Below are 10,038 nucleotides of genomic sequence, written 5' to 3'. Positions count from 1 at the left end.
AAGTTGCCTACTCTTGATCTAAAACCTTGGAGACCTGATGACAGCAGCATTTGTCTGCGTTTGTGGGTCAAAATCTACAAGATGGCAGTGTAATGTCATGATTCTGTGGGTGAGCCTTGGTTCAGGATACAACTTTGCAGATTTTGATACCTCCTCCTGCCCCAGACACTGCTGCCTCTGATGCTTAAAGTAGCAAGTATTAAATTAGACCAGGAGGGAGGAAGAATTTCAGTAGAAGTCTTGGCTATTTGAGAACCCTTTGTTCAAGTGTCATAAGCACAGAAAGAAAGAATTGATTGTTCTCAGACTGCAGGCCCTCTTTTAATTGCCTTGTTGGTTGACTCTCCTAAAATATCCCAAACACCTGTCCTCTTTCCTGTCAACAATGGAGCTGTTGATTTTTCCCCCCCTCTCTCCTCTTTAAGGAGGCAGATGAGATACCTGTCCTGCACTCTTCCAGCCAAAAGTTTATTGCTAAGGCATCAACTAATTAGAAGACATCTTGAACTGTGAATGTCCAAGGAGCAAAAGGATTTTACAGCTGGTTCTAAACTATCACCTCTACTCTGTACCCTTATGAGATCATTCCTGGCCACATTTAAGTGCACTGTGTTAGGAACAAGAGATTTCTACCTTAGAATGCAATTATGACACTTTCTGTTACTGGTTCAGCAGTGTCTTATTTCTATGATCCAGAGGAGGATTCAGAATCAGGAAGTCGAGCCCATATTGAGAACTGAAAGCCAGACATATGAGAATGTTAGAGAAAACAAACTTGAAAAGTAGAACCTTGGGGTACCCCCTATCCCAAGAGCTATGTAGTGGAGCAATAATTCCCCAAGACTAACAACTGGTACTTTCCTTTGAAGTAGGAGTAGAACCACAATGAGGCCTTGCCTTCAACTCTTACTCCCTAAGGAGGTTCAAGAGGCTGTCATAGTTCTCAAACATGCTAAAAGACCCAGGAGCACAAGCAAAGAAATGTTAGCCCTATTCCATTCCCTCAACAGATCATTCAACAGGGCTACTAATGCCATGTCTGTACCAGTCCTAGCCTGAAACCTGACTGAAATGAAACCAGAAAATTAGTTTCATCCAGAAGCCCCTGGAGTTGCTTTGTTCCCATCTTAACCATATTGGCCAAGAATGGTAAATTTGAAAATGGCCCATGGCTATCTAAAAGGGAAGGATCCAAAGATTATTTCTACAACAGGGTGTGTATACCACTCCTTTCAAGGCTGATGCAGGCACTGAAAATAGTCCTACCCTCAAAGGTATCAGCCTAGAGGAAGATGGATCTAAAGGAGGACAAGTATGCCCAGACTCATCCAAGCATCCTGTCTACAACCTCAAGACACAGAGGAGAAGACTAATCCAATAAAATACGACAAGCAGGTGCAGTAGTCTCCTCCCTACTTCCTTCACTAATGGTGAGAGTCTGCTTGTTGATATGAGTTACAGTACTTTATTTGAGAAAAAAAATCCATAAAGTCTTGACAGTTTGTCTCTATGGGCTTAAGAAGGCCTTCTACAGCTTGCTCAGGCTTTGACAAACCCAAACCATTCCCCAGATGCAAAAGAGGCAAAGAAAGCTCTTTTTCTCCTCCCTTACTGTCCTAATATAGGCATTTCAATTGTCTTTTGGAATGCCAAACTTGGAGCTCTGTTTGGTGATATTTACTTCTAGTTTTCTACTACTGTACTGGTGCTCTAGTTGTCATTCTGCTTGCTTCATCTCCATGGTACCTTGGTAAATGAAGGAAAGTGGTGAACTTAGATAGCAGGCAGGAGATACATAGGAGGTAATCACTGGACCGTTTAGGACAGCTGGTCATTCCAGCTAGTCACTAAGGCCTTGACAAAACAGTCTGGTCAATCAGCAAACTTTTCCATAAGCAAACTCTGGAATTCTATAGGATCCATAGGATCCAGAAACCCTATGTTGTTGCAAGACAGTGAAGAGCCATCCATCATGATGTGACTTGGTGAGTGATCTACGTATGATAAAGGGGCCATAGCTGGTACCTCCATCCAGGAAGCAACTTCCATGGTACAAAACAAACGAGGCGAGTGTGAATGTGTGACCTGTTTGTTGAGTAGAAGCCAGATATTATCTGAGACAGGTCTGTGGAAGTCTTGACAACCAGGAACTTCTAAGTATACTGAACATACCGTTCTCAGTGTGGATTTTGAAGTTCCCAAGAGTTTTGGGACCTTCAGCATCACCTCTGAAACCAGTTCTGCTGGCTGAGGCAGAGAAATTGTTGGGCAGAAAGATACTCAACACACTAGCAAGGTTGTCAACCTGTCTTGCTCTCCCAACTCCAGGCCCTTAGTCTTTCTCACTTTCGCCTGGCCAGGAGAATGATCTGATCTCCTTTATATCTCAGCTCCTGAACAAGAAACGTTGTGGGAAAATTTGGAACTAGATGACATCACCCCACATGCCTACCCAGATGTCCATCACACCAATCAGGTTGGCATTTTCATCATGAATCAAATCTCCAGAAAATGGGTCCTATTCATCACCAATCTGGCATTTAATAAGAGAAGAGAGGCAGCTGGAGGATTGCTTGAATGCCTCCCTGCCTCCCATTCCTTGGTGACAAGGCCTAAGGGAGAGGAGATACCTGTTTGGAAACTGCTCTTCAAAATACACTACTGTCCAACCCTAAGTACACACAGCTGTGGAAAAGAGCATGCAAATGCGGCAAACAGGATTTGTACTTGGCTCTATAATATTTACGTTACCAACAACAACCTTAGATAAAATCTCTGTAACGTTATGGACTCTGGTGAACAAAAGACAAAGCGATGCATCCTGTAACAGATAAATGTCTGTTCACTGAACTACTGGTGGCTTCTCACTAGCTTCTGTTTTACTCTCTAGCTGAACAATGTCAGTCTCAGCACTTTGCAATTTGCTCTGTCTAATTATCATCATAGCTGTGACTCTTGTCGGGGTGTTAGGAAATGGATTCATCGTTATTTCAGATTGCTGTGGTTGGATCAGAAGCAAAACACAGTCACCTCCTGATCTCCTGTTGATGGCACTCAGTCTGACCCGTCTTCTTTTTTTGGGAATAACTCTCAGCCTCCATTGCTTGAGCTTCCTTGATATTAATAATCCCAAATATGCAGGAAAAGCCATCGTTTTCTTCTGGGCCTTTTTCAATGCAATCACCTTGTGGATTACTACCTGCCTTGGAGTTTTTTACTGTGTGAAAATTATCAACTTCACCCAGCCCTTCCTTGTGAAAATTAAGTTGAGGATTTCCAGGATGGTTCCCCATTTGCTTGTAGCAGTAATGTTGGTTTCTTTGATTTCTGCTCTTCCTGTCATCTGGATTGGAGACTGCAACTGCTCTTATAACACAACACAGGTTCTTCCAAATGGTGGACATAAGGTGTTTCCAAGAATGACCTCCCAGACTTTTTTACTTAGTCTACTATATATTATAGGGACTTTTCCATCTTTTGTAATATTTTTGATTTCTTCTGTTTTCTTAATTTACTCCCTTGTGCACCATGTCAAGAGGATGCAACAGAACCCACTTGGTTTTAGAGATCAGAAGATGAATGTTCATTTGAGAGCCACTAAAATCCTGACCTCCTTTCTTATCCTCTATGCTGCAACTTTTGTATCAGAAATCTCAATGACGTTCTCCCCCAGTCCCTGGACATCAGTCATATCCATAATTGTGGTTACTTCATATAATTCAGGACACACCATTGCTTTGATTGTCATGAATTCCAAATTAAGGGAAGGATTAAGCAAGATGTTCCACTGTCTGAGAAAACAGACATGAAAGATTGAGCTCAGACTTAAATCATTCTTAAATCATGCTCAAATGGATGGAATTAACATTAATGATAACTGAAGACCCCTGATTCTGTTGGATCTGCTCTACGTGTGGCTCACTATAGATTCAACTTGATGCCACTTTCCTAGTCCAAGATTTCAAACGGGACATGTGGGTGTGGAACATTGTGTAAAATATTCGTAGCCCACATCAACTCTTGTTCTGCTTCACTCAAAATCCTTTAAAAGTTTTCCGTTGAAGTGGAAGTTCCCAATGGTTTTCCAAATGCATTTCAGGCACAGCTATTGTTTTTCAGTAGAAGCTCCTACTTAGTGGAACAGTCCTGTTTAGAAATTAGAGTGATCCCCTTTTTCCTGGCATTCTGGTGTGGGGTGGGATGCTCAGTTTGATTGATTTCATGATGTTTATGGTTTTAGAATTTTATTTTTAATTCCTAACATGAATGTTTTATTTTAAATGCTTGTGTTGCTCATAATTAGTGTAAACCACTGGGAGTCTCATGATGAATATGATAGAGAGATACTAGATAAATGAGAGAGAATGAGAGAGAAAGAAAGATTTTTGAGATACTAGATAAATGAGAGAGAATGAGAGAGAAAGAAAGATTTTAGAGATTTTGGTTAGATAGAACTGAATAGAAGATAAATTTGTTCGTCTCATTTTCTTGCATGTTCCTTTTCCCCAGACTCAAGGTCCTTCATATTTTTAATTAGACATTTACAGATTTTGTTAAATTCTTATAGTTGAAACTGAGTAGGAATCCTATGCCATCTTCTGACTCTTCTTTCCTTGTTTTCTGCATCTTTCTTTCATCTGCTATGTTGCATTATGAATTCTTCTTCCCCAAATGCTGCTAATTTGGCTATACACTAGCAAAACAATAGAGAACATGATGTATATTCAGAAATCCCAGGTTTCACTTCTCACCATCAAATGCTCAATTCTGGACTTGATCATTTGAGAGATCCAGTACTGACCACACCACAGTCTGAGATCTGTTGGCAATATCTTCTTCATGTCTGTGCTAGGGTCTATTGGTAGAAGATCTTGATGGCTGGTGTGGGTCTTCCAGGCTGTGTGGCCATGTTCTGGAAGTTTTGTTTCCTAATGTTTCGCCAGCATCTGTGACCGGCATCTTCAGAGAGTAGGAGCACAGACAGGAGCAGTTCTCTCTGGAAACTGCTCCTGTCTGTGCTCCTGCTCTCTGAAGATGCCGGTCACAGGTGCTGGTGAAACGTTAGGAAACAAAACTTCAAGACCACGGCCACACAGCCCGGAAGACCCACACCAGCCATCGTTTTCCGGCTGTGAAAGCCTTCGACAATACAGGTAGAAGATCTATTGGAAGGTCTTTTCCATAGATCACCAGACCTTTGGAAGAAACTTCCAATAGCTCTGTTAATTGGCCAAAGTCCTAATAAAAATTCAGTTCAACGCTGGACCTGAGTCAGGACTTCTCCCTTGGATTTGTGAAGAACAGCTGAAGACCTACCCGTTTACCTTCCAAAAACCTTGAGTAGTCCTGTTAAAGTAGTCTTTCAATATTTTTAGATTTGTTTTGGTATTTTCCACAGCAACTGTAATAATATGTTGATGTCCCCATTATTTTAATGTTTGAAATTCTAATATTTTTTTTTAAAATGTGGTTTTATTGTTGGAAGCCAACTGAGCACCATGAGAAAATAGGGCAGGGTATACTTCTAAACACAGCTGAAAAAGACTAGTGCCAGCAAAATGGCCATTTCTCTGGACTGGAATAAGACAATTCACTGTATTTTTACCCTCCTTTGGCTTTCTGTAACATTTCTTCCTATTCAGCACATATTTCTGACACCCAAGTGCCTTAAGGTGTTCACTTGAAGGAAATGTTAATGATGGACTCACTCTTAATTTCAACATTACAGTTGAAATGAAAATCTGAAATTCCTGTCTCTCCCTTTCCATCAGATTCAGCAAACACAGAGGACAAACACAACACACCATGGTTTATGAGGGATATAATCATTACCTAGCTGGTTTCAATGCTGCAAGCATCAACAATATCTCATCTAACTGGAAAGAGTTTACTATTGTGCCCCCTCCCACCCCCCATGTTTTGTCCCAGGTCTTTTCAAATTTTTATTAATGACTTGGATGCCAAGAAGGGAGGAACTGTTATCAAATCTTCAAATCTGATAGCTAGAGCCTTGGAGGATAGAAATACAATTCAAAATGATATTGATAGATTAGAGAAATGGACTAAAAGCAGCAGAATGAAATTTAACAGAGGGAAATGTAAAGCTATAGATGCAGGCAATATAAATCAAATGCATAAATATAGGATGGGGAACACTTGGCTCTCTAACAGTATGTGTGAAAAATACCTTGGGACGGTTGCTGATCACAGATTGAATTTGAATCAGCAGAGTGATGTGATTTGCAAAAAAAAAAAAAAAGGCAATGCAATTGTGGGCTGCAACACAACTACTTTCCAAATTGCAGGAAGCAATAGTTCAGTAAGGTTTTCTCTATTCGACATTGAGGACTGTGTTCAGTTCTGGGCCCCACACTTTAGGAAGATCCAGGAAGATGAGAAGAAGTTCAGAGAAGGGCAGTGAGGATGATCAGGAGACTAGAAACACTCCTGCGAAAAGCAATGGATGGTGTTGGGTATGTTCAGCACTGAAAAGACTAAATGGAGATATGTTAGCATCCGTTGTATGTGCAGAGGAGGGTAAAACAGGCAGGGTAGTGAGTGTGGCATTGTAGCCCAAGTCCTGCCCCTTTGTAATATGTGAGTTGTTGATGCATGTACGAAAGGGACCTGGCTTGGAACAAGATTTCACACCTGCCATCTTGACAGCTCTTTAGGGGTGCTGCTACCCTAGTACTGAAAAGCTATCACACAGAAGAAGGTGAAGACCTGTTGCTTGTCATCCCAGGCACAGAGTACAACATAACAATTTAAGATGCAGCAAGACAGATTCCAGTTGAATTTTAGGAACCATGTCTTAAGAGTGAGGCCAGTTCAATAACAGAACGTGTTATCTAGCGAGAGGGTGGGCTCCCCTTCACTGGAGGTGTGCAACCAGAAGCTACATGCTTTAATTTGGATTGGGTGTCCTGCAAAGTGCAGGAGATTGGACTCAGCCTGATTGTATAAAAAGTGGCATTTTTTTTTTAAATTACTGTAGATAGGCTTTTGGATCTTAGCTGACATCTTTGCTGCAGTGGTAGCTACGTTTTCTTTTTCTTTATAGCTGCTCTGTTAATGGAGTTGCATTTACCTCTCAATGAGGCCATATTCCATCTTGAATGGTATTGTTCTTAACTGCCTTGTGCAAAATTTCTATAGGGAAAGGCCCAGTACAAATGTAATGCATGAATGAAAAGATAGATTTTCTGCAGGCAAAGCTTTGGATCTGTCACCTGTCATTGCACATCATCCCTCCGTGTTTGGGTCTGATCATGTGTAGAGTTTGTGATTATGGCAGCAGAAGGATTTTGCACGTTCCCTTGAATGGCCTTCTCCAATGTGGCAAGCTTCAGATAGGTTGGATTGCAATGCCCATAATCCCCAGTCAGCACAGCCGTGCTGCCTCAGGGTTAGGGGACCAATCTGGCAAGTGCAAAAATGGGATCGGAATATTTTTAAGTAGGCGTTGATGACTCTCTGATGAACGGAGATGTTCCACGGAAAGCGATGGACTTGTTTTCTAGTACAGAAACACTTGCTGATAAATCCTAGGAAATTGCTGTGGTTAATTAATGAACTCTTTAAAAAAGCCCACAATAAAGATATTTATTGTATGAAATCTGGTAGCACGGAAATAAGTTGATGAGTTCAGAATATCAAAATGGCTTTCCTTTTTGCTCGGTTAATTTTGGTGAGAAATTATACATGGAAATGAACTAAATATGTATTGTTAGCATTTCCAGGGATTTGAAAATTCTGCATGTGACGCTGGAAGTAAAATGAGGAAAGCAAGTGCCTTCTGTAATTCAGTCCATTGCTGGGGCTAGAGCCGGGCAATTCTGTCCAATGATTTTTTAATTGTTATTATTTCTCACTTTGGGAATTTCATCTTACCCTTTATTTATGAATTAAATATTTTCTTTGCATTGTCTCCATGCACATTTTCCTGCCCATTTTCTGCAAACAATGGTTTTATAGGAAAATGGGTTGGGGATATATATATATATATATTTGCACTACTATGGTCTAATACATTTTTATAGTGTGCTGTGTGCGCATGTTTTCCCCACTATATGCATTTTAGGTACATCATTTTTCCATGCAAACTGCAGTGCAAGAGTTCAGTATGTAGGAGCTCTCCTATGTATTTGACAGGTTTCCCTGCAAGTTAATTCTTATCCATAATAATACCTAGCTGACCTTGGCTGATCTCAAAAAACTAAGCAAGTTAGAAATCCCAGGACTGTAGGCTAAACTAGGAAATTTAAAAAGCATCCAAAAAGAAATCAATGGCAAATCACATCTGCATTATTGCCGTGGTCAAGTCCATGGTGCCCCCCCCCCCACCGCCCACTGCTAGTCAAGCTTGAAACAAAGAATGGTGCAATCTTTGTTGCAGCAGGGGGTAACATTTAGGCAACCTTGAAGGGTTGGAATGGGTTAATACTTGGATGCAAGGATTGTAAGGTAGACTGGAAGTAAAAAAAAAAAAAGTACTTCTGCACCGTTTCCAGAACACCACACACATGAGGTCACCAGGAGATGAATTCAGTTTTGAAAAAGACTTTACTTTTGACGCAGCTCTGTATGGTTCTTTGCTCTGTTTTGAAGGAAGCAAGGAGGACAAGTGGGTATGCAGGTTGCAACTCCACTGCAGGTTACATGGAGGTTCTTCTTTTTCTCCCCACCCACTGTCCTTTGCATTAAAAATCACCCACCCCCAGAAGCATCCATAGGATTGGAGGCTTTCATCAACATGATGAAAGCCGAATCATGCCCTCTTGATGGAAACTCTGCTCCTTTTGTATCTGCATGTGATGTCATGATGCAGGTACAAAAGGAATGAAATGTGATGCTTGGATACACTTTTCATCATCAGATCCCCTTGAACCCCCCAGGATCTGTCTGTCCATCTGAGGTTGAAATTAATAATAGTATTATTTGTTCCGCTTGGAGCTTTATTCTTCTTCCTAAGGGCACCTGATTGGAAAGGAACTGTTAAATCTTTTAGCCCCCTGTCCTTGGGCCTGATTCAACACAACCTCCCATTTTGACTATTATGCAAAAGATATAAGGAGGTGAATCATAAAGAGGTGAAGTCTTGGGGGACTAGTAATCATGATGATATTTAATCATACTCTGCTATCAATATGTCAGAAGCTTGGCTGGTTGAACTGTCAGGTTTTTGAAAGCTGTGTGAGTAAGTCCACATAGGTGTTAATAAAAGGATCAAAGACAATCTTACCTGTCGCTAAGGTCTACAGATTTAAGCTTTGAAATATTACAAAGTTCTCTTGCAGGTCTGGTGACTACCCTCTCTCTCACTGTCCCCCACCTGAGAGCTCAAGTGCCCTATTCCAAACAGCATTCTGGACAAGTAAGGGGAAATGACACAAAACATGGTGGACTAGCCCACTGGAGCTGAGCAGAGAAATACATGCTAAGGAAATGCTGCTAAAATTTGCCCTCCTCCTCCACCCCTGAAATCAATTACTAGCCTTCATACGTCCCCAACCACCAAACCATGACCTGTCAATTGAGCCAAGACATAGAAGGCAATTTTATTCAGTGCTGTTTGAGAGCATACAGGAGGAAAAGATACGCTCATTCTCCAAGGAGTTGAGAATCTGAAATCTGACATTCAGGTGGAGAATGAAAAATAGGAAGGGCAAATGTAACAAGAGCAGGTGTGTTTGTTGGCATCAAAGCCACAATGAAATGCTATCTGATATTTGCATGCTCTAAAACAACACCGGACTAACACACAGAGTATCGATTTCCACAAACTTTCTGGGATAGAGAAAAGGCAAAGCTTGAGAACAATGTCTATCATATAGCAAGAGATTGTAAGAAGGGAAGGAGAGAGGAATATTTGTATTGGGTCAGACTGATGGTTTCTAGTATCCCATTTCCAAAAGTGGCCAGTTTCCCATCCTATCACTGAAGGGAGTCAACGGAAGATGATTTGAGGGATCATCAAGGAGATCTGATTACTGGGGAAAAGCAAGACAGCAAAGAAAAGTGGATTTCAACACAACA

General features: G+C 41.1%; 1 protein-coding gene across 1 annotated transcript; it reads left to right on the top strand.

Annotated features, from left to right (window-relative positions):
- The first annotated feature begins 513 nt into the window (after window positions 1–513).
- On the top strand, window positions 514–3,809 carry LOC103050977 (taste receptor type 2 member 40-like). Its single transcript, XM_088140890.1, has 2 exons — window positions 514–578; window positions 2,930–3,809. The coding sequence occupies exons 1-2, from the start codon at window positions 514–516 to the stop codon at window positions 3,807–3,809; spliced, it is 945 nt and encodes a 314-aa protein (XP_087997016.1).
- The last annotated feature ends 6,229 nt before the right edge of the window (window positions 3,810–10,038 follow it).

The sequence above is a fragment of the Python bivittatus genome, unplaced genomic scaffold, assembly GCF_059951505.1.
Source record: "Python bivittatus isolate LINGU-HERP-01145 unplaced genomic scaffold, Pbiv_v1 ctg000340_np1212, whole genome shotgun sequence".
Taxonomy (NCBI): domain Eukaryota; kingdom Metazoa; phylum Chordata; class Lepidosauria; order Squamata; family Pythonidae; genus Python; species Python bivittatus.
Note: the sequence above shows the minus strand (reverse complement) of the source record. Positions and strands in the feature narration are given on the sequence as shown.

Bases quoted from the DNA above. Each gene is read 5' to 3' on its own strand.
- LOC103050977 (XM_088140890.1), top strand. From the start codon at position 514: ATGTCCAAGGAGCAAAAGGATTTTACAGCTGGTTCTAAACTATCACCT. The intron at 579-2,929 runs GAGATCATTCCT...CAATTTGCTCTG, and splicing joins CCTCTACTCTGTACCCTTAT to TCTAATTATCATCATAGCTG.